At 41.0% G+C, this 24,354-nt stretch overlaps 2 protein-coding genes across 4 annotated transcripts in view; both read left to right on the top strand.

Annotated features, from left to right (window-relative positions):
• erbin (erbb2 interacting protein) overlaps positions 1-11,171 on the top strand; it is a 51,645-nt gene extending 40,474 nt beyond the window's left edge. The window contains exons 16-27 of one of the 3 annotated variants that reach the window (XM_087178251.1): positions 1,129-1,250; positions 1,739-1,912; positions 2,034-2,207; positions 2,327-2,444; positions 2,538-2,721; positions 2,818-4,342; positions 5,208-5,351; positions 6,749-6,805; positions 6,974-7,141; positions 7,602-7,694; positions 7,857-7,931; positions 8,043-11,171. In XM_087178251.1, coding sequence (XP_087034377.1) covers positions 1,129-1,250; positions 1,739-1,912; positions 2,034-2,207; positions 2,327-2,444; positions 2,538-2,721; positions 2,818-4,342; positions 5,208-5,351; positions 6,749-6,805; positions 6,974-7,141; positions 7,602-7,694; positions 7,857-7,931; positions 8,043-8,150 — 2,942 coding nt within the window. In that variant the 3' untranslated portion in view covers positions 8,151-11,171. The remainder of the gene's footprint in view (positions 1-1,128; positions 1,251-1,738; positions 1,913-2,033; positions 2,208-2,326; positions 2,445-2,537; positions 2,722-2,817; positions 4,343-5,207; positions 5,352-6,748; positions 6,806-6,973; positions 7,142-7,601; positions 7,695-7,856; positions 7,932-8,042) is intronic. The other 2 variants (XM_087178250.1, XM_023422251.2) reach the window with 2 other exon arrangements.
• Positions 11,172-12,418: 1,247 nt separating this feature from the next.
• Positions 12,419-23,709, top strand: srek1 (splicing regulatory glutamine/lysine-rich protein 1). Its single transcript, XM_023422274.2, has 11 exons — positions 12,419-12,665; positions 12,817-12,950; positions 15,105-15,220; positions 15,313-15,459; positions 15,655-15,833; positions 15,957-16,087; positions 16,184-16,298; positions 16,400-16,504; positions 16,955-17,026; positions 17,215-17,329; positions 20,445-23,709. The coding sequence occupies exons 1-11, from the start codon at positions 12,538-12,540 to the stop codon at positions 20,607-20,609; spliced, it is 1,407 nt and encodes a 468-aa protein (XP_023278042.1). The 5' UTR covers positions 12,419-12,537; the 3' UTR covers positions 20,610-23,709.
• Positions 23,710-24,354: the final 645 nt, after the last annotated feature.

Here is a 24,354-nt window from a genome sequence, read left to right as displayed (position 1 = left end):
GAGTACACACGAGGTGACTCATATTATCCACTGCACATTCACAATCTGGTGTGTGGTGTTAAAGTTGTAGACAACCACTTCTTGATATGATCTAAGTTTAGCTGATGTCGGCTTAGAATTAGAAATTAGAAATCTAAAAGTAAGATCACCTTATCAGAATTTAGTTGCATGATGGTGAGATTCTCTGTCTGTAGGATGTAATGATATCTAGTTCTAGTTTCAAGTGATTTACACTAATGAAAACATAAGTATGAATATTATTCTACCAAGAGATCCCCCTTGATCTTAGACACTGGTCCTTTAAATATATACATACAGAGATAAAGAGCATTTTAACACAGGAAACCACACTGACTGATTTGCACTCTAGAGCTTGAAGGACTAGCTTTTAATTACAGTGTACAAACGTGTGTGTGCAAACATGAGAAAATGACATCAACTTTGAAAAAAAACCAGAAGGGCATGTATTTGCAATGATACTCTTGGTCAAGTTTCAAATTGGTTGCACCAGTTGCCACAGACATGACAGACACAACAGAGAGAGCAGAGCAGCAATGCAAGATGCAATTGCAGAGTCTCAGGAAAGCAGCAATATTAGAACCACAACCATCATGACGTCATTTTCACAGCATTCTCGCTTCTTCCTTACCAACGCGTTAAAGTCACACAGGAGTGATAGCGAAGGCGTGAGATGGAGCCAAGTAAATTTGTTGCGCAAGTACTGTACTTTTTATGTTTTGCTTTACTGGTGAGCAATAAATTTGCCGTTTTACATTTTATAATTTAGCTGGATTGTCAGATTGAAGAACAGGGTCAAGCATTTCAAAATACAGTTCCTTTTTGTTTTTTGTTTTTTTTAAATACTATTTCATTTGAAAGCAGTTTATGAGAACAACACTTCCAAGAGCTCAAAGGGGTTAACTTCAGAATTTCAAGTTCCTCACACACAACTCTTTCTATTTATTGGCAGGCAGTCATGTTGTCTTTGCACCACCTTGTGGTCAAAGTCAGATTTGCATGAACTGAACTCAGTGGGGATGACTTACAAAGCCTTAATTAAAAGCTAAGAAATTATTCACATCCTGATTTCTGCTTCTTTCTTCTTCTTTTTTTTTTTTTCTTACACAGACATTCCCAACTCTGACTCTGAGAGCTTCAATCCGACTCTCTGGGAGGAACAACGCAAGCACCGAGCTCAGGTGGCCTTTGAGTGCGACGAGGACAAGGATGAGAGAGAAACACCCCCAAGGGTTAGTGTCCCACATTTGTCACTGTTCACATAATTGGGAAAGGAAAATGACTGTGGTGACATGATTTACCACAGCTGCAAGGGCCATTAAAGCAGAGTTAGGCAACAACCTTCACTTTGTTGTAGCTGTTTTCACATAAAAGGTCCCTCATGTCCCATTTTCTGCAACTTTTTTTTGTAGTAAAACATTGTTGGAGGTCATAGGAGATCTTTACTCGCCGAATTTGACAGATGGCTCTAAGCATAAAACTCTCTAAGCATAAAACTAAAGTTTCTTAAAACATTCATCCTTAGTGCCAGTTTATCTCGGGGAAATGTTTCTGTGTGATATTGAATGCATGTCATACACATCGCTCTCCACGCAGCTCCCATTGAACACTCACTTGTTGTCCAGACTTAGTGGGGAAAATCATCTCTTCAAACTAACATTTCACCACTCCCCGCGCCGTCACATTATTTTTGATTTGAAGTCTGCTTGTATTCCTCCAGGAGGGAAACCTGAAGCGCTACCCCACACCGTACCCAGACGAGCTGAAGAACATGGTGAAGACCGCCCAGTCTGTGGCTCACAGGCTGAAGGAGGATGAGTCAAGTGACGAGTCGGGGAAAGATCCAAAACCGATCGAGAGGAACCATATTGGAGTGCAGGACGTGGGTGTTAAGGTAAGGACGTGGGTGTTTTTGTTCACCTCACTTGAGTTCCTTTTTAATAAAACACATTTTCTACATCCAAGTGAAGATTTTTTAATACAAAATCTTGACCTCCTGGACTGTGGTTGCGCAGGTGATAGAGGCGCCTTGCCCCAACGGTATGCCGTCAGACAAGGAGCGCCAAGTATCCGCCCACAATCCCTCTGCACTGGAATCAAAAGACACCTCAAACACGTCTTACAGCTCCCAAAGAGTCCCACTCAAATCCTCAGAGGGCTCCATGATGAACCATGAGGACACACTGGAGGTTCGCATATAATTAGCCCTCAAAATTATTAGGAGTTCTCACAATATAAAGTAAAGCAAGAATGTAATTAACCTTTATCTGAAAAATGCAGCTTTAAGAAAATGATTGTTTTTCTTCAGGATTCTGAGGAGCTGTCGGATGAAGAGGAGGAGATGAAAATTGCAGAAATGAGACCGCCTCTTATTGAGATCTCCATCAACCAGCCTAAAGTAGTGACTTTAAGTAAGGACAAAAAAGGTAAAGATTTTGTTGTCACTGACATGTAGTATTTGAAGTGGACAACTGATATTGTGGAGATACCGTACACTCACTGATATTTCTCATGAACAGATGATGGGAAAGACGCAGACTCTCTGCTGGATGACACAGTGGCCAACAGCAACCAGAACAACAGTAACTGTTCATCACCGTCCCGCATGTCCGACTCAGTGTCTCTGACCACTGACAGCAGTCAGGACAACTCTCTGTGCACCCCCGAGAGAGAGGCAAAAATGCCCTTCCTCCCAAAAAGCCGGTAGGTATCCTTCTTCAGCATGTTGAACACGGAGTAATAAAGAAGACTCTTCTCCTGCTGTGTACTACAAGTTCTTTTTTTTTTCCTACGTTTTAGGCAAGAAGATGAGAATATGAACCAGCCTAAAGACACCACCCCTCTCCTCCATAATGGTAATGGCTCTGAAACGTCTCTTCAAGCCCTTTTGAAAACCCAGCAGACCCCGCCAGAAAAACTGGGCGACTACGACCTGTCCATGGAAGCCAGATTGGCCTTCATTGAGAAGGGATTTAACAACGGCATGGAAAACACCTACACCAAGTGGGACCAGATCAATATGAACGTGTCCAAGCTGCCGACCGACAACATGGTTCAGCTGGATGAGCTGGGAAAAACCAAGAATGGTTCAGTGGCCCGGGATGACTTAGACAGCAAGCAGGGTTTTAGCAATGACAACCTGGAGCATTTACAGAATGGAAACCAGCAGGTCAGTGACTGCATCAATAGTCTGGGGAACAAAAGTCAAGCCATGAGAGTGGAGACATCTGCTGTGCATGTGGCCTCGACAGGCGTGACAGCCAGCAGTGACATGTCTCTGTCTCGCAGCACAGAGGAACTGTCTCCAGACAAAAGGTGCCATCCCCCACAGGTGATGAAGTCTCACAGCGTCAGCAACATAGAAACAGGGGGCATGAGGCTGTACTCCTTTGAAGGGGACGATGACTCCTATGATACGGCAGCAATGACGAGGATGGCAGGAGCCGGCCCGGGCCCAGGAGCTCAGGGCCAGAGCATAGTCAGGAGCAAGTCAGCCAGTCAGCTACTCAACGACCAGACTCTCCAGGTCTACCCCAGCTCCTCTGCATCTTCCTCAGACCTGCTCTCCTCCTCTAAGCCTCCTGCCAGCACCAGCAGATATCCAGCCTCCTCCAGCATGGCCATGGGCATCCCTCCTCCTCAGTACAACATACAGTACACAAGCAGTGCCATGCCAAAAGATGGCCTCTGGTCCCAGAGAACGCCCATGCCCCCGGAGCACCAAGGCTACCTCCCTCCTCCTCCTCCTCCTCCACACTCACTAGCCAACACCAACTACTCCAATCGTAATCAGGCGCCGCCGTACCCTCTACAGCCGCAGCAAAGGGGGCCTTCCATGGCTCCCAAACCCAGCGGCGACATGTGGGCTAAGGAGAGACTTCATTCTACTGGCAGCCAGCCGAGAAGCAGCACTCTGCAGAGGCAAAGCAGCACCACGTCCACGGCTTCCATGGGTGACCCCAGGCGCATGCAGGTGCCAGAGGGGGAATACATGACATACAGGGACATTCACACCCTCGCCAGGGGGCCGCTGGCGATGAGCCAGGCCATGCAGAGACCCCTGTCAGCTCGCACGTACAGCATCGATGTACCCGGAGCTTCCAGGCCTCTCGGCGCCAGGCCGCAACCCCACGAGCTTCCAGAGAGGACCATGTCTGTCTGCGATTTCAATTACCAGCACGGCAGCCCCAGCAAGAGGCCCAACACCAGGGTGAAGTCCGAGCACTCGCTCCTGGACGGCCCTGGACAGGTGGGAGGAGGAAGGGTGCCAGCAGACTGGAGAGACCAGGTGATGCGGCACATCGAGGCCAAGAAAATGGAGAAGGTATAAAAGTACTAAGATATAACTGCCAGCTTCCAGAACAATGAACTGTTAGTGTTTTTGTGCTGGATAACCCATGACCAGATCACTCTGAGGGAACCAACAGTATAAACATGCTCCTCCTCACACGCAATGTTGCTAAAATTACTTCATTAGTGCCAAAGACCATCACAGCATTATGTGAATAAGATTAAAATATATAAAAAGCTTTTCTTTAGTCCCTTTTTAAAGGATTGTTTCACCTACACAAATAGTAAAAAAACACACCTTCTCAGATCTTCATAGCTTTGCAGATAGCTTTGGTTTTATTTGTCTTGGTTTAAAAAAAAAAAAAAATCTTTCTCTGACATTTGTGCCGCCAGCCTGAAACAATAAGACTCACAGCATTGAACAGTTACAGGTAAAGATTCAGCAGCAGAAACAACGACTCGGTTAATGTGAATAATCTTGAGGCCAAATATCAGCATTTTTGTTACTGGAACTACTTTCTACTGAAGAAATATTCCGTGCTGATGATAGTGTTGGGAGAATTATAGATGGAGAGAGATGTTCCTGAAATTTGTTAAATGTAATGTTTCAGTGTTTTGAGCACCACAAATGAAATTTAATTCACCTCTTATTGTTTAGACATCTCAAAACCAAAGCTACCTGTATGGATAAACACCATTACAGAACTGACCCTTTACGTGACGTTGCTTACTAACCCGTCTGTGTGCAAAATGCTTCTGATTCTCTGCATGTTTTGTCTGTTTATTCTGTGTAAACCTTTCTGTTGTGTCTTTTTATGTCGTTCTCATTTGGTGGATTGCATGGCCACCGCTGACATGTCGGTTGGTGCTGGTTGTTCCATGTCGTCCGCTCTGTTCAGAACGCACTGTCTCGCTCCTATAATTCCAATACCGCTCCGCTGAGCTGGTCTCACTACGGCAGCTGTAGGGATATGCATGCCAGCCGAGGGTCTCTGGTCTTTAATGCCAGAGAGGGACAGCCCTACGGAGCTCTGGGCTTCTGTGTGAGTACTGTGAACTTGGTAGTTAGCTCCTGCAGCTCATACTAAGCCGGCGCGTCCAGATCATGCTAGTTTCACATCCTTTAGAAGAAAAGGGAATGTCTGTTTCCTTCTCTCCTTGACATTGGGAAGTGATCACTGACCCTCAGAGGTCATCTTTCACTTGTCCTGTTATAGACAAATGAAAGTATACATTATTTGTCACGACCACACACCCCCTTCCTAGCACATGTGATGTTTTCTCAGAGTAGAAAATAGATGTATTCTAACAGGGTGTTTGTGTAGCTCCTTCTTGTTTAAGCCAAATAGACTTGTTTAAAAGGGGACCACTTGTTTTTTGTACCATCATCCACTTTGTTGAGTGGCTTCACTGCAGAATCAGAGACAAATGAGAGACTGCAGCAGATCTGCAGCTAAGTGAAACTACTTCCTCACAAAATTTACAAGCTGTGTGTAGCACACCTAATTTTATCTACAGCTCATCGTACTATGGAGAAAAAAAAAAAACGGGTTTGTCTGTTCAGTCAGAGTCTTGGATTTCCAGTGACACATTCACAGCAAGTCTGTGTTTCCTCTGAATCCCGCTGACAACAGAAAGTGTTACCCTAAGCTGTGATTTGACAAGCCTGTTCGCATAAATTAAGCTCTTTTTCATTAGGCTCAGTTTCTCTCTAAGGAAACCCTACCTTGTTTTGCTCTTAAGTTGATAACCGGATATGTAATATAAGTGTTATATATGGTACAAAACGCCCCCTTTTAAACGTGCCAGCTTCTTTAACATCATAGCCATTATCCCTGTGCGTTCTCCCTCCACCCTGCCGCACTCCAATCATCCTGTGATTGTAACTAATCTCAGCAACCATGATTTCCTTTTCCTTTTTAACTGTGCTTCAAATCCTCACTTTGCTCCTTCATCATCTTCACTCCAACTTTCAATCACTTCAGAATCACCTCTCACTTTGTGTGTGGGGATGAAAACTGTGTTTGAGGATGGTAAGTGGTAGAAATCTGCATCTAAGTGATTTTTAGAAAGTGGTTTTTAGAAACTGTAGAGGAGGGTTTAAAAAGAAGATAGATGTCTGAGTGTGTTGTGTAACCTCTTCCCCACTTGACATTTATGATTCACTTTATCTCCAACAGGCTAATACTCACAATTACATGCTGCTTAGTGTCTGAATAGAGGCTAAGCACAGTTTAATCTCAGCTTTTCATCATTTTAATCAGATTTCTCTCTTCTAAATCTACACCTCACTGCCTAATGTCATTACCCAACATGAAAAATGTTAATGTCACTATCTAATTGCGTGCCATGTCTGTTATCCTTTGTTGTAAATAGGTTTTAGTGAAGTGAGGTTTGGGTGCATTGTTTTTGTATTAATCATCAATTTCCTCTATTTCAGGATGATGTGTACAGTCCCCAAGGGCAGCAGAGCTACACCCTGGACCCCCACAGAAAAGTAGGTCTTGTACATGTAGGGGCAGATGTTTGGCTGCCGAGCAAAAAGACAAAAAGAGATTGTGAAATTCAAAACTCGCTGATTGTGAAATGACTCTCGGATCTGCGGGTTGCCAGAAAGTCCTGCAGAAACACGCTCCTTCATCGCTGTGTGCTTTCGTTTTCCCAGGTGCCTTTGATGAACGGTCAGATGGGCTCTTCTGGTCGTCCTCAGATGAGCCAGGCGCCCATGGCCCGCCACCCTTCCAGAGAGCAGCTCATTGATTACCTGATGCTCAAAGTCTCTCAGCAGCCCCAAGGGCCCCCACGCATCCCGCACGACTCGATGCAGCAAGAGGTTTGTATGAAATTACTTGTGGATACATGCGAGTTATCTGCTGCTACTTTTTGTATTTTATACATCTAGTATTTGATTGTACATATTATCTTTTATTTTACTATATTATTTATCTTTCTTAAGTATTTGGTTCTTCACATTTTGCAATTAGTTTTCTTTGCACTGTCCACTGCTGTGACACTGCAAATGTCCCCACTGTGGGACTAATGAAGGAATATCTTATGTTATCTTATCTTATCTTATCTTATCTTAGATGCTGAAAAGTGAATTTGAGGAAGTTAGGCTGTAAGAATCTGAATATCCTTTTGAGTCATTTAGTTTCATATACACATTATCTAGGAAGCCAGCTAAAGAAGTAATTTCTTGCTGTGGTTTTTCAAGTCTAATACAGGAGAATTGTGTAATTAACAATGAAATACTGTGAATAAATGTCTCATGAAAGTATGTGGGTGTGTTTCAGATGCGTGTGAAAGTGGAGAAGAATCCAGAGCTGGGTTTCAGTATATCAGGAGGAGTGGGAGGTCGAGGAAACCCATTTCGTCCAGATGACAATGTAAATTCACACCAGTGATTATATTTCTTAGTGAGCTGCGCTGAGTTCAGTCAATATCTGTTTGATTTTTACAGAAATCCTCATTTCCCGTTTGTTCATTTACCACAGATTTAAGAGTTGTTTGACTGCAGCTGATGATTTAAATATTTTGCATCATTTCAGGGTATATTTGTGACAAGGGTCCAGCCTGAGGGACCGGCATCCAAGATTCTTCAGCCTGGAGATAAAATTATCCAGGTATTCACAATATCACAAATATCACAAAGCTCTTTCCACAAAGTAAAAAATCTGCCGGGACGTTTTCATCAACCCTCTTTTCTTTTTTCTGTTTTCTTTTTTCCCCCACAGGCAAATGGATACAGCTTTGTGAATATCGATCATGGGAATGCAGTGTCCCTCCTCAAGACATTTCCAAACACTGTGGATTTGATTATCGTAAGAGAAATGCAAGCATAGACTCAACTGAAACTGACCTCCGAAGGGGTGGGGTGGGGGTGCTATGAGAGGAAAGAAGAAGAAGAAGAGAGACATTTATGTTGACTCTCATATTTTTATACACAGAAGAGGCTGATCTGTTGATACCTGTTGGGACTATTTATACTAGAGATCTTGGGAGCCTTGATTAAACGGGGAAAACCACTGAATGTAGTGGATCAAAGTGAGACAGCAACGAACATCTGCAAGTACGAGTCCTCAAAAGGCCATCACTGTGGTATATACAGTATATTTTTATACAAAAGAAGCTGAAGATATGACCTGCTCTGATGCAAATAATTACTGTGGTCTCTGTACAGATCATCTTTTCTTTTTTTTGTTTTCTTTTTTTTTAGTCCAAAACTCATAAATCCTTTGTCATAAATTGGGATTTATTTCTGCGGATAGACATGAATTGACCACTAGGGGGGCAGGGCTCCCTCTCTTCTGTCATCCACTCTGCCTTTCTTTCTTTTCTTTTGTTTTTTTTTTCCTTTTTTTTAATTTAAGATGTTGAAACGAGCGATCTTATGTGGAGGACAGTGTTATGTGCTTTTCATGTGGAGACGAATGTAGATAAAGGTGGTTTTTTTGATTTTGTTTTTTGGAGAGATTTTTTTCTCTATTTCTTCTTGCAAGATCAAAGAGGTTGAGAAGAGGACATCATCCACCCTCTGCTTCCATAAACCTGTGAAGACCCTCCAGCGTACAGACACCTGTCCTCAGTCCATCCCAGATATCCTCACAGCAACTCACCTGCTCAGCATATCACCTGGCCTGACCACTACCTGTGCTGTGTGGGGGAAAAAAAAAATCCTTCACAGTTTAAATGAATCACAGCTTTCAGATGTTGAAGAAATGCACTCTGCATGTGATCATTTAGTGAGACTGGAAAATGGAATGGAAATTCAGATATTTGGGGAACATGAGAGTAGAGAAGTGTATTTGCTCAGCCTTAATCTGCTTTGCCAGTCAGAAGCTTTTGCTTAAAGGAATAGTTCGACATTTGGGGAAATGCACTTATTCACTTCAAGGCAGATCATTAGAAGATTGAAACTACAGGTAGCAGCCGGTTAACTTAAAAGTTATCATATAGACAGGAAACTGTGGGTGTGGGGGGGGCAGCTAGCTTTGCTCTGTCAAAAGGTAACACAGTCGGTATGCTAGCATCTCTAAAATCCAGTAATTTAAAAAAATAAGCTAAGCCAACGAGCGATTATGCACATTTCCTAAAATGTAAAACTGTTCCTTTAAGCAGAGAAAGGTGTGAGTTGTGCTAGTTAACCAAAGCAAGTTTGGAAGTTGTGGACAGAAAGCAAAAGCAGGAGACGACTAAAGAAAGATATTCGAATAAGAACAGGTCAACGTTTTCACATGTTTTATTTTTAAGGGCTTCATCTCTCAGGCAGCCACTGATGAGATGAGTGTTTGTTTGTGTTTTAAGGGGTTTCGGCATCTGGCAGTTTTTAAGTTTTTACATGGGAAAAGACCACAGTTTGCCTTTTGTGTCTATACAAATGTTTTTTCATGCTTTTTACTCATCACTTTGGAGCAGCATCTCAGTCTTTTTGTTTGTTTTCTTTGCTGTACAGAGAATAGAGTTGGGAGAAGCAAGTTGTCAAGTGCCATAGACCTTGAACTGTTTGAATAGGGGAGGACCCCTGACCCCAGAACCCAAGCAATATTCACACATTCACAACCTTTGAGTACATTTGCAGCATAATGGCTTAGAAGCAATATTTAAAGCCTTTATTTTCATTCAGAAAAGCAACATCAGATAGCATTTTTTTTTAAAAAAGATACACAACCTTTTAGTAATCCCTGATGATTTTACATGATTTTTATATTGTGAAAAGAATCTTTTTTTTTTTTTTTTTTTTGTAATGAAATGGCACAGGAAATATGTATGGTAGTGCTAAAGAAAAAAAAGATTTCTCTGCATTGTGTAAAGGTGAATGTTTGTGTCACTTTGCCCAAGGCTTTGTACTGTCTGTTGCTTCGAATACCACAACTCCTGGTGTTCATTTGTGCAAAAATAATCAAGTTACACTGTTGGAAAAACTAATCCAGTCACAGCTGCATCTCAGAACTGTGTCGGAGGGAAAATGTGTGTTTTAAAGCCAGTGTCGTCAAATTTTTACAGTTGCATGGAATCAGCCTGTTAATATTCATTCACTGGTAAATAACTCTTCAGTGAGACGTGTTTCCAAAACAAATGGAAATGAGAGAATTCACACACCAAGTAATGACCCCCATTAATTCCAGCAGTACATTTGCGACCACTGAATTGTTTGTACAATATATATAATAGGATTTTAATTTTTATCCCTTTTAATGACATTAGTCTTATTGTTTAAAGTTAGCTGTTGGAAAGTGAAGCTGTACCCTCAATTTTTAAACTGAATCTAAAATTGGTAAAAATTTTATTCAAATGACAATGTAATGAGCATTTTTCCCAAATGTTTTCACACACATGTTATATTTGACACGGATGAACTGTTGTTTATATTACTTGTTTTAATTCTGTTGGTGATATCTGTTGACTTTCCAAGAGTAGGGGGAAAAAATTTCTGGGGTAATGGTCACTTTATATTCATGGCAAAATACGTGCAGTCTGACATTGTAGACAATCTAGGGAGATAAAACATGTTGTCACATTTTCTTCATCCATGTTGGTCTGTTTCTTACGCTCCCGTATTCTTATTTATTTAGCAGTCTTCTGTGGACTTTAGACCTTACTAATCAAATTGTAAATACTCTAAAAAAAAAAAATAAAAATTGAGAAAAGAGTTAACAATGGCATTAGTGACTTGCGATTGTAAAACCAGCAATAAATTGCAATGCAGAGGCACCTGTTTTAATGTATAGCTAGTATTTCTAAGGTTTCTCTGGAAACAGCCACAGTGAGATGATTGATATGCATTTATCCAACATTCCAGATTTTGTACATAATTACCTGTTTCTGAAGTAACCTGTGGAAAATAAACTAATGCTCTTTAACAACGGTTCTTTTTTTAATTATTATTTATTTTATTCTCTCAGTTTGGTGAAGGGATGATTACAAAACTGGAATGACCAGAAGAGTAAATAAATAACACAGTACGTACAAGAAGAAGAGTGTGTGTATTACACTGATACAGTAAATGAAATGTAGATTCTTATTATATTAAGAGTGCAGCACCAGTAATGCCACAGTCACCAGTTAATGTCCTCCTAACTGCGCTACTGCTCTGCCATACCCTGCAGTTCAGACTGGCAGTCGATCCTGTAACACGCAGTTACTGGGTGTTGCCACAGGGAGGCACTGCAGGGGATTTGGTGAGGGAGAGACTGCTGGCAGGGAAACCATAAACATTCTGCTACACCTTTCACCTCTGGATGGTGTTCAGGCCTGTTGCAACAACTCGGAGAGGAAAGTGCCAACACTTACTATGACTACACACACAAATTCCACTGTCCCACAAACATAATGTTTATTTATTTATTTATTTTTAAGCTGGAGAAAGTTTTATCCATCCAGCACTTTACTTCAGACAGACAAGATAGTAAATTATGAAAGTTTCCACTGGTCTTAATAGAACATACTATACATACTTATACATACATACTGTAACAATGGAATTCAATAATGTGTTTTATGAATTATGTGCCATTGGCAGCATATAGCATATACAGAACAGGATGGGGCCAAGGATGTTGTAAGGAGTTTGCTAGTTTAGTCCAGTGATTCCCAACCTAGGGATTGGGCCCATCCAGAGGCTCACAAGATAAATCTGTGGGGTCGTAAGATGATTAATGAGAGAGGTGAGAAGAGAAAACAAAGTTCAGATACACTTATCTGTTTTTAGCTTATGGACTTTTTATTTATTTATTTAGATTTTTTTTTTAAATGAAGCTGTTAAGTTTAGAGGTGACATGTCTCCTGGGTTATAATGGATCAAAAGCCAAAACAAAGAGGCTGGGAACCACTGTTTTCATCTTTGAATAATGCATTTTATGCTTATTATATTTGTTTTGTGTGTAAAATCTTATATGAAAAAATTATTGGTAAACATTTATATCTTGTATGATAAATGTTAGGCAGTAAAAGTACAATGTTTCCCTCTGAAATGTGATGAAGCAGGTGTATAAAGTAGAAAATGGAAATACTCCCTGGGTAGTAATGTGCTGAGCAACACTGTAGGGGGCGGTAGTGCGACTCAACGTTTATTGTCCAACCCTGTTAAAAAAATACGAGGAAGCCAGTGATAGCTTTCTCTTCGCCCGCCTGGATGCTCTGTGTAATAGCACCGAGCTGGGTGACTGAGAAATAAATATTGTACGAATACTAATCTTAAATTATTGTCAACGTATTTATCAGTGTTTCACAATGAGCGGGATACCGGGGACCGCTGTCGTCCAGGTCACCAACCTGTCCTCGGCCGTGAGCAGCGAGCAGATGCGCACTCTGTTCGGTTTCCTGGGAGACATCGAGGAGCTGCGGCTCTACCCGCCCGAGTAAGCGCAACTTTCTGCGGCACAGCTAGCCAGGCAACACCGCGGATCTGCGGCCTTTCTGCGGCTCCACATTAGACATTAAAATTAAACAGTCGCGGGTGTAATAACTAACTAACCCGATTTTTTTCCTCTTTGTTTTTCTCTTTCACAGCAATGCCCCTCTGTCTTTCTCGTCCAAAGTGTGCTATATTAAGTACCGAGACCCTTCCAGTGTTGGTGTGGCGCAACATCTCACCAATACTGTTTTTATTGACAGAGCTTTGATAGTAGTGCCATGTGCAGAAGGTGAGTGCAGCCGGTTTCGTTCAAACACATAATAATGAAATGTCTGACTTGTCTCAGTGGACTTTCTATGGCCTGCTCCCCTTCAGTTCAGTCGTTTTGTTGTTTTTTGGATGAATTCTTGGGTTTTATTTTTCTTTTATTCACATGGAAAATTGGCAAGTTGTGCACTATTATTTGACACAGGTAACTGGTTGTATCACCTCACTAAATCCCTAGCTAGCTAATTTCCTATAGCGCCCAGCTAAGGTTTGTCTTTGGTGTCACATGGTGGTTTTATACAGAAAACATTAGAGCTATGGTGAGTGTTTTTCTTTGTTTTGTTTTTTTAAGCTGCAAGATACTGTATTTATAAAGTTAGCCTCACTGTAAAGACTGGATTCTCTGGAACAATTAGCTTGTGTATTTACCATAAGAAACTACCATTAATGTTACTTGTTTTATGGGAATTACTAAATAAATCCATGGCAACTCTAGCTAATTTAATCACCTTTCTCTCTTTCATTTTTGGTGCTCTGTTTCTTTAAATTTTCCCTCCCCTTTGGTGCCACTGTTGTTCCCATGTGTACAGTCAAAAATGATATCACCTCTAACTTGATGCTTTTTGTCCACGTGACTTGGTGCTGGATGGCTACTGAGTTTATTAATTTGGTTTTGTATGTTTTTTCTGTGTGATTATGTGTGCATATCAGATGACTAGACTGGCCCAGCTGTTACACTACACTAGCCTGAGTCAGGCATTGTTTTCCAAGCCACTATCCCCGATCGGGCCAACGCAGCCTTCAAGGGGGAATGTGACCAGGAGAATAGCCCGCTGAACCTTCCAAGATGGACACCTTGTCTCTTTTTATTTATTTTTCTTTTCTTTTGGTTTGTTTCCTTTCATACTTTCCCATGTTGTCCACTCTCTACTGTCTCTATCTAGAAACTACAGTATTGCTTATCTCTAGCGTTGTGTTTATATTTGTTATTTTGGTTTGTTGTTTTGATTATTGTCCAACCCCCACCCCCCTCTCTCTTTCTGCTACAGCTGCGGCTTGTGTGTGATTGAATTCTGTCCAGGTTGCTACGGCATACCGGTGGGATGTGTATCACACATGGGATGCTAGGAGGATCACTAACCCTTTACTCTCTTGTCTCCTTCTCCTGTTGATGTAGTGAGGGGCTAGACGTTATAAAAGTGAGACCCAGTAATAAAACCTTTACCTCATTTGAAGATAGAATCTTTAAAATTCTATTTGCACTTTTGATCTGGAGTGATTTAGGAGTTTTTCCCTCACATTACTACCCTACAGCTCTGATGTGGATGTTTAGTATTTAATAATAACACAGAATTTATCCATTTTACATCATTTCCTCTCTGAACCTGGAAATTCGTGACACATGCATTAATGTTTTGCGTCGTTATTTGTTTAGCACTAGGAAACTTGTCGCATTGCATAAATGGTCATTCATGCTCAGTGCCTCCAGCTATAATGAACTGAATTTGTAGTTATTTTGTCTCTTTTTAGTTGTACTTTACCCTTCTCCTTCAGCAGATTTTAACCCACAGTGGAATGAGCACAGTTCCTAAATTGGTTGTTTTTTATAGCTAAGTCTTGGCTAACATTTCCTACAGTTCTTAAAATTGTTGTTCTTTTCTGTATCTGATGTTCTGTGTGCTATTAGTGATGCAGCCATTGGGGTTGTCTTGTGTTGCACACCTTTCCAACACTGCGAAACGATCGCCCCACGGAAAAGCGCCCATGCTTGATATCGTATGGTTCATGACCAATATGTTTCCAGTACAGGTGACCCATGCATCAAAGTGTTGACTCATTCTCTGCATTGTGTTTTTTTTTTTTTTCTTTTTTTGATCTATGAAAAGAGACCAAGGACAAAATCAGTGTTCTTTTGTTTGTGAAAAAAAAAGTTAAGATTTTTGCACTTGATTGAAAATAATAATTCAGATTGACTGAGAAGAATAATGTAATAAAAGCAAAGTAAGGATGCTCGGTCTCCAGTATACCATGAGTAGACAGTAGCACACTTGTAGGCTGGATGGGGAAGTGTATGCTCTCTTTCTCTCTAGAATACAGTGGGCTAATTGTGCAGACATAGAGGAAACAGAGACGAGTCCCTCTATTGCCTTCACTAATATCTGCCTCTGTCCTGCAGGGAAAATCCCAGAGGAGGCCAAGGCCTTGTCACTTTTGGCACCTGCCACTCCAGTACCCAGTCTGATTCCTGGCGGGGGACTGCTACCAATCCCTACTCCAGCTCCGCTTCAGAATGTGAGTCAGCATCTTGTAACTCTCCTGTTGCCATGTCGTCCGTGTAATCCTCTGTCGTGTAAGTAAAACCAGTGTGTGTTTGCCACTTTCAGCTCAACCTTCCAGTAGTGAATCGGATGTCGGCCAGTCTTGACCCCGCAGCGTCAGTGCAGTCCCAGCCCCCCCTCATGGGGAATGTGGATCCCTCAAAAATCGATGAAATCAGGAGGACGGTCTATGTTGGCAACTTAAACTCACAGGTAACATGATGTTAAATCTACCAGATACACTCTTAAGGCTGTAACCTCCAACCTGTTTACTGGGGTTTAAGCAAACTGGAGGCAATCCTAATCAATCAGCAGCCCCAGTCTGGTTCAGACAGGAAATCAAACCTTTACATTCTGTACTTGCGAATGTTATGCATACATTTTTTTTGTGCATTTTATTTCCCACAGACCACCACAGCAGAGCAGCTGCTGGAGTTCTTCAAGCAGGTGGGAGATGTGAAGTTTGTGCGAATGGCCGGAGATGAGACGCAGCCGACACGTTTCGCCTTCGTAGAGTTTGTTGAGCAGGACTCCGTCGCCAGAGCCCTGACCTTCAATGGAGTCATGTTCGGGGACAGACCTCTGAAGTGTGTATTGTTTGTTCAAAGATTATTCTTCAGTCAAATCCTGCATCAGACATTTTAAATGGAAAAACCCATTTACTTAAAATAACTTGTTTGTGTCAGCTGACATTGTTTCATGTCTTTCAGGGTGAATCATTCCAATAACGCAATAGTGAAACCACCAGAGCTGACGCCACAGGCTGCTGCTAAGGAGCTAGAAAGTGTGATGAAGAGGGTGAGGGAGGCCCAGTCCACCATCGCTGCCGCCATAGAACCAGGTGACACATTTTCATTTGCTTTATGCATCGAGATTTAATGATAAAACAAAGAAGTTGTGTTGTATTCTGATGCTGAGTTTGCTGCTCTTGCTGTAGCGGACATAAAGACGCGATCGTCCAGCCGGTCCAGAAGGACTCGCAGGTCCCGCTCACGCTCCCACTCCCGTTCACACTCGAGAACGCGCAGGAAAAGATCCCGATCGAAACACAGGTTCCCACTTAATACTTAAGCGTTTTCAGATTTCACTCTTGATGCTGTGATCATATGATGATAGTGACTTTTTTTTTTCTTCTTTCCTCATGTTGGAGTAGACTGTCGCAGAGGTCGTGGCCTGGGAATGACTCCCGCAGCTCCCGAAGCAGCCACAGGAGGCGCTCTCGCTCCAAAGACAGGAAACACAGTCGAAGTCGCTCTAGGTAACAAACAAACAACATATGAGGCATCAGTCTCCAAATGATCAGTTTTACTTTATAACAAGTCCAAATGCTGTTTAGTGGCCTGGGGCCAAACTGGCTGTGAGGCACCATCTGCTGCTGTCGTTTAATTTAAGATGCTACAGTCCTGCAATAATTTAGGTACTGTGTTATTAAGAAGACTAAATCTAAAACTAAACCACTCTGGTGCCATGGTGTTATTCCTGCACCTTGCAGTAGGGGTCACCAGGTTCTTAATAAGCCTAGTAGCTGCCTGAGATTGGCTCCTGTTGACTGTAGTATCTTCTAAACCTTATATGAGGTGTTTCATCTATAATACAGCAATGGATTTTGACCCCTAATATATTTTTCTTGACACACTGTTGCTTGTATTGTTTGTAGCTCACACTGTCTCCAAGACTGCACTTAATCCATTTAATGTGTTGTCGTCAGGGGCCACAGGAGGAGGAGTAAGGATCGATCCAGGAGCCCTCGGAGGAAAGCAAGATCACCCTCACTGAAAAGGTAAATCCATCAGATGTCATCCTGCTACACTGGTTTGAGATGTTCTGAAGCTCTGAGCCCTTTGAGGTTCCGGTGTTTGTCCTGTGATTTACTGTGTGCACAGTATATATCAGGGTTTAGGCTTATCTGGTGTCTTGAAGGTTGTTACTGGTTCTCACTGTCGCTTTGTTTACGTTGGTTTCTTTCAGGGGTAAGAAAGACAAGAGGAGGGAGCGCAGCAGGGAAAGAAAGGACCGCTCCACATCCAGGAAGAGGAGCCGCAAAGACGAGGACAGGATAAAGAGCAAGGCCAAGCCAGTGAAGGTAATTAAGGATAACACCGTGGGAAACCTCAGTGAAAAACACACACTTTGTTCTGATACTCGCTGATATAGAATCTGCTGATCGGTCTCTCCTCACCGAGTTGGAAAATAAAGCTGTCACACCACTGATAATATAATGAGCCGAGCTTTGTTGCTCTAAAACACTTGTCAGGCACGAGGAGGAAAATAAGGAATCTGGCAGTGTTGTAAAAAGCAGAGGAGTGGAAGGAGCTCCCTCCTTCAGCGTTTCCCTACTTTGGTCGGAGGAAGACATTATCAGTGACCTTGATTTCCTCTTTCCTGTGGCACAAGTGCTCGATACAACTGCCAGCTGATGCATTTTGTGAGCAATCTCCTTAATCATCGTCTTCGTTAATTATCAATAATGCCGTTGTATTTTACAGCACAGCTCAGTGGAGCATTTGAACAGTGAATTAAATACAAGTTTTTAAATTCAAAAAGTAAACTCAAATAATATGTCATTCAGAATGTTCTGCTCCTGCTTTGTCATTATTTAAAAAATATGGTGAAACACCTTTGAAAAGATAAATCGTAATTCTGTGCAACTTGCAGGTCTGGACATAAATTAGATGAGATGCGACACACGGGGCTCTTAAAGTAAAGCCTGTGTTATTTTTGCATCAATGAAAGAAAGACTGTAACCTGCAAACACACACGAATCAATTACACAAATGAAATGAGCTGCTATGGTCGTACTGGTCTTTATTAAAGAGTATCAGCAAACAGTATGTACAGTACGTTGTTGGATCAATCGTGTGTGCGGTCACTTAATTTCTGCTCCTCGCTAAAATATCTACAAACCAAAATAAGTAGTGAGTATAAAATATAATCTAGCGGATCGGTTGTAAATATTGCAAGAGAAGAATGGGAAAAGAGGTGTCAGCCAAAGTGCAGCAGCAGGCGCTTAATTTTCAGTTTGGAAGAAGGAGAAATTTTCAACACATCGAGGTAAGTAACATATTTTGCTGTGCAGTTCTTGTATAAAACAAAAAAGAGTGGACAGTGCTGAATGATGGAAACTGATAATTTTACACATTGCAGTGCAATTATCCAAACTGTACAGAAATTTAAAGAACGCCTGCAGAGCAGTGCGGAAAGTGTAGACAGTTGCAGTAATCAAATAAATAATCCTATAAATGTTTCAAAGGATGATAAGAATCTGAAAGAGAAAAAGAACTAGATCATGTCAAACCAGGAATGCCAGCAGTGAAGTTCATCCAGAAGCTCGGTCAGAAGGACGACCCTGCCCCTGATTTCCAAAATATCCTGCGTGTTATACCGTCCATAGTATCTACCACCTCAATTTTTAGAGGCATCATGATTCTGTCTTGAATAATTAAGAGTGTGCCATGTGTAACACACATAAATCAACAAACTTGTGTATGTAGCTTCAAGATCATATTTCTGTTAAATTATTCAGGCTTTTCAATGATAGATATTAATTATTATGCTGACATGAAAGTCATCTTTTTTAACTCTGAAAATATGATCAAATCAGATCTTATCACTGTTTCAGTTCAAATGTACCGACCTCTATTCAAACATCAGTTTGAGCGTATCGTTGACCAGCTGCCTGTCTGCACATCTCCGGTTTCCCGTCCACAAATAAATTCCCCCCCAGTAATCTTGTTTCTTTGCTGAATGTAGCTCCAGTATCAAACCACAATGAACGAACACCAACCTACTCCTCCTACTCTACTCCTTCTTTTACTGTGAAGATTGCACAGAGGTGATAGCCCCGAGAGGAAAGGTGTCACGTTTCAGATTTGTCACACTTGATCTTCCCTGGTGATAACAATCAGAAAACTCGTTCGCCATATGATGGCAGAACAATTGTTCTTCTCAGAAACTGCTGCAAACTTTGCAAAATGTTGCAGAAAGCTCAACGCCAGATCTGTTTTCTTTTTCTTTTCTTTTTTTTTTTAAAACAAACACTCCCCCCTTGTAGACAGTAGCTTAAAAATAGAGTATAGTAGTGTAAGCTTCCATAGTAACATCCTAATCGTCTGCTACAGCATAATTAATCAACCTATGCTATCCATCTCTACTGCCAGTGTTTCCCACTCAATACTTTTACCCAAAATATGACTAAATCCACTATACAATACATGAAGCTGCGGAGCTGACGAAGCTTCTAGTGGTTGTATATTGCCAATTGATTTTCCAGTGCGTCTTGGAGGTTTTCACCAAACTCTGTTGGAGTGGCCCAGACCTTAATAAAGTAGAGATGCTGTTGAATGACCTGAGTTTGAGCCGCTCAACACCAAACGTCCTAAAGAATACTTCTGAGCTGAAGCAGTTCTGTTGGAAGAAACGTCCGAGGTCTGATCAGCAGCTGCCAGAAGCTCTTGTGAGGTTATTGCCGCCAAAAGAAGTTCTACCCGTTATTACATCCAAGAGTTCATACGTTCTTTCTCCAGCTGCACTGTGAATGTTTGTGTGTTTAACGAAGACACAAAAGATTATAATTGTTTTTGTGATATAAGCTTAATCACATTGTTTTTGTCTACCTTCGAGACTTAGATAAAGATCGGATCAGAGCTGAATCAAATAGATATGAAAATAATGTCATAAAATAAGAAGTGTCATTGATTTAATCGTCTTGAGTTCTGTCCCTAAGATCATGGTGAGAAATCCAGGAAACTTGCACCTTAACTTTCATAGTTACTTCACTAACCATGTACAGAATACTACTAGGCCTTTTAAGTATGGTCCTAGTTTTTCAGTTTTAGTTCAGCTCTAGTTAAGATTTCAGTTATGAATGCTTTTATTGTTTCTTATCTACCACAGAATGTCCTTACAGTGTTTGTTTTGCTTCTTGTGTGTTTTTTAAATTTGTACTTTTGCAATTTCCCTTTGGGATTAATCAAGTACTTCTAATCTATGAGTCTTTGCCCCAGATCTGTTGTTTATGAATTACTGTCATAATCAAACTAATCAGGTGTGAGCTTAAATTTAGCCATGGAAATGTAAAAATTAAACCAATTTCAAATTTTTATTTCCTTTCAAAATAATAAATATGTATCAAGTATTTTTCCTTTCACTCTTATTTTGGACAAGTTTTGTCTGACCGGGTTCGATCGTTGTTCTTTCAGGTGGGAAGGGACTACGACAGAGAAAAGGACGACTATGAAAGTGACAGAGAGGACTCAGCAACACCCAGTGAGGACATGACACTATCACCCTGCGTCCGGCACAACGGCAGCTATGTGACTCACAGTAAGGAGGATGCCACTGTGGGTGCAGACAGCACCAAGTGACTGCTACGAGATTATAGAAACTAAATCCTGATCTATCAAACGATCTCAACACCCATTGCGTGCGTATAAATTCATAAACACAGGAAAACCACTTACAGCATTTTGTTTTTTCCCATCATCATCATCATCATCATCATCATCGTCATCATCATCGTCATCTCCTGTGGTGCAATCTTATTTTTGTTCAATATCCTTTTGATAAAGAACCATCTTGGCAACATGGATCCTGTAATTTGGCTCATTGTCAGTGTCCCAACTAAAGAGGAAGTGAGCACTGTGGAGGTGGCCCCACGTCTTCTGTTTAACAGGCCAGTCGAAGATGCTGGGACTTTTAATGTAACACAGCAATACAAGACAGAAAGTACCGAACAGTGGAATCGGCGCCTCAACAACAACTGATGAGAATCAAGTCGGTTTGTTTCAAGGCAACTGAACTGGGCTGCATGATACTGTACATATTCTCCAGTGTCCTCCAATAGTTTATGTTGAAGAACTCAAGCACTTGTCTTGTTTCCATGGAGATACTAAAGCGCTAGACATCTGGACCAGCGGTTCAGAAACATGCGCGGGCCATAACCAGCTGCTGAGCATCGTCACAGTCTGTCACCACAGGATCAATAATGTATCTTAGAAAAGTCATTTAAAAAAAAAAAAAAAAAAAGTCGAGGCAGAACCAAGCAGAAGTCCCACAGGAAGAGTTTGTACTGAGAACTGCGTTTTAACTTCAGATTTTAAAAAGACCAAAATGTTTCCCTCCATTCCTCCAGTGACATCGTGACTGTACGCTTTAATAGTCAAAAAGCTTTATAAGCCTCTGAGAATGTCATTGTTTATGTCAAAGTATGTAAGACATAAAATATGTTTTTGTCCGAATATTGCAAAAATCAATATACTGCAACAATCTGCATTAACGGTAATAAATACTCTTAAATTATGTCTGCAGTGGTTTTCAGTGGTAGAGAGACCTAATCATTATTACCACTCAAGGCCTCCATACCTGTGGTGTATGAGAATCAGTGGAAAAGTAGAGCTGTAAAATAATCAGAGGTATCACAAAAGCAAAAAGGAGCAGAGCTGTTGAGTGCAGACACGTGGTTAAAACAATTAATCTTCGCTCCACTGTACAAACAAAAACAGAACAGAAAACCGGCCGGGGCTGGCAGTTACTCGGGATTGCATCACATTTCAAGCTTTGCACACTTCCTCAGGCAGCATTTAAGTGTTATAAATCTAACACATTTGAAACTTCAGTAAAACTTTATTATCCGGTCACGTCGATCTGTATCGGCTTCTGCCTGGCTGCGATTTCAGTCTGGGGAGTGGATTAAGAGCAGCAGAGTTTGATTTTAAAGAAATTCTTTAATATTCTGTAATTGTAAGTGTCTTTAGAGCCTCCACTTGAATCATAGGTTTCTTATATGGCCTTTCATATATCATATAGCAACTGTTTTCAGAGACGGTAGAGCTGCCCAGACAAGTACGTGATACTGTCTGTGGTATCGGTTGCATTTGTCAAAACGTCACAAATATGTATTGGAAAATGACAAAGATTATGATGTTATCCAGGACCCTCCAGTTAAAACAACGTTCTTTTACCAACTCAACCAGTTTTCTTTTATTAGGCAGCTGAAATATTCCTTAAAAAGGAAGACATTTATTTTATGACACAGTGGGGTCACAGTGAGGGTGTGTCGCGTCTAAGTGTTGTACTAATTTTGCTGCTGTGACCTTGGTGTGGTTGAGACGGCAACTTCCTGTATTCCGTTTGCTTATTTGAGTGAAGCAAATGGTATATTACATGTTTAATACATTAAATACATGTTAGTACATGTTCAGGGTCTAATAAAAATGGTGGGAAAACAGTGATTTCTGTTGTTACTGAAATGCTCATATGCCTTTTGTGTGCTGTTGAAGGAAAATTATAACTACAAGGTCTCTGAAAGACTTTTATTTCCTGTTTTGCACCATTTTCCTCCATCTGGGAACTGCCATGTGCTGCAATATGTATGGTCATTTGGTCAACATGAACACATGGTTTTATTTCCTGTTTATGTCCTGTACATGTACTTGCTTTTTTTTTTCTTCTTTTTTATATATATATTTTTCTGATTGCTAGATGTTGCAACAAGATCACAATGAATCATGTTCTTTCTCCTGTTATTGTTGTAATGCTGTGAGAGAAAAAAACTAACTGTTTTATAGCTACAAAACAGTCCTATACTGTAAAATGATGGTGGTGTGCAGAATGTCTGTCGGCTCATATTTCTGGAGGAAGTTAAGATGCTCATAAAGTCTAAAGCGGCTGAACAAGATATGTCAGAGGTCAACGTACTGCTCGTAAGCACAGAAGGGTCAAAAAGTGCCTAGACATAGATTGTACAGAATATTCTAATAAAATACGGAGACTTATTGACAGATGCTACCGTGAATTTATTGTTATGGATGTTGAATTGCTGAAACTGAGATGTTATATTAAAGTATTGTCAGCTGTCTGTAGTGATTAATAGCGGAATAGGTCGAACCTTCATGGGACTTCTGTGGATTAGTTTGTTTTTTAACATTCATTTCTGTCATTTTTGGTGTTAACAAAGCCAGTGTTGAGTGATGTATCAAGAAAATGTATCTGTAAACTGGCCCTAGATTCAGATCAGTTCCTATGAAAGCTTGTTATACTTTAAAAGCTTTATTTTTAAAAGGAGACGTTATTGCTGTCTTTGTCGTGGCCAAATTCCACTTTACTGATTTTAAAAATCAGATTTCACAGTATTTTTTTTCTTTGTTTTGTATGTGGACACGTCTTCAGTTTGAAGTGGTCAACCTGTGATAAAGTTCAGTTAAAAAAAAAAAAAAAAAAAGCATTTCCAACACGACTGATAGTATGTGAAGATTTTTATATTTTATACCCCTTTATCCACTACGTATGGTAAATACTTAAAAACTCCATGGTTTACTCCTGGGGGGACTGGGCGCTTGATGCAAAGATTTGCTAACACTGTTTTTGAAGACCTTGGATGTATATATCTGATCTTCTTCAGTTTGAATCTAAAAATCTATCTGATCTGTTTCCAAAAACACTCAATAAAGAGACTTTTCATTCGAATGTTTTAGTCCCTGTGTTGTGTCATGCCGTCCAGCCACAAGTCTTCTGGGAGACTGTCCCTTTGGACACATGAAAGAAAATTAGAGCTTTTTGGTGACGTCATGTCAGCTCTGTGTTCACAGAAGAGAAGATGAAGCTTTCAAAGGAAAGAACATCATCCCCACTGTGAAACATGGACGAGGCTCAGTTATGTTATGAGGTTGCTTTGTTTCATCTAGCACAGGGAGCCTTGAATGGGGGCAGGGGACAATGAGATAAGATCATCAAGGCATTCTGGAGCACTTCCCAGTGTCCGAGAACTGTGTCTCAGTCAGAGGCCATAGCTCCTCCCAAAACATACTGTACAGCGAAGAAAGGATGAGAAGAAAACAACAGTTTTCCTTTCTGAGGTGGCTTCCTCCTACGAGTCCTGATCTTAATCAAACTAAACATCATCATCTGAGTTTACTCAAGAAGAGCCGGTTGAGAAGTGTAGAAGTCTTTTAAAGAGCTACTGAATGTGCCTAATTGCAATGATTGCCCCTAAAGAGTCTGCCACAATGCTAGGTTAAGGGAACCTGATTTTTTTTACCATGACATTTTCATTAATTTTAATATTTAAAATATGTTTCAAAACCACAGAGTCTGCTCTATAAAAAAATGGAA

Source organism: Seriola lalandi, unplaced genomic scaffold, assembly GCF_002814215.2.
Source record: "Seriola lalandi dorsalis isolate HSWRI2012SDOR001 ecotype SW California unplaced genomic scaffold, Sedor1 jcf7180002054680, whole genome shotgun sequence".
Taxonomy (NCBI): Eukaryota; Metazoa; Chordata; class Actinopteri; order Carangiformes; family Carangidae; genus Seriola; species Seriola lalandi.
This window is presented reverse-complemented; position numbering and strand designations above follow the sequence as displayed.

Coding starts and splice junctions, on each gene's coding strand:
- srek1 (XM_023422274.2), top strand. CDS start 12,538: ATGAGCGGGATACCGGGGACCGCTGTCGTCCAGGTCACCAACCTGTCC. Junction 15,221..15,312: donor CTCCAGCTCCGCTTCAGAAT/GTGAGTCAGCAT, acceptor TGCCACTTTCAG/CTCAACCTTCCAGTAGTGAA. Junction 16,299..16,399: donor AGATCCCGATCGAAACACAG/GTTCCCACTTAA, acceptor ATGTTGGAGTAG/ACTGTCGCAGAGGTCGTGGC.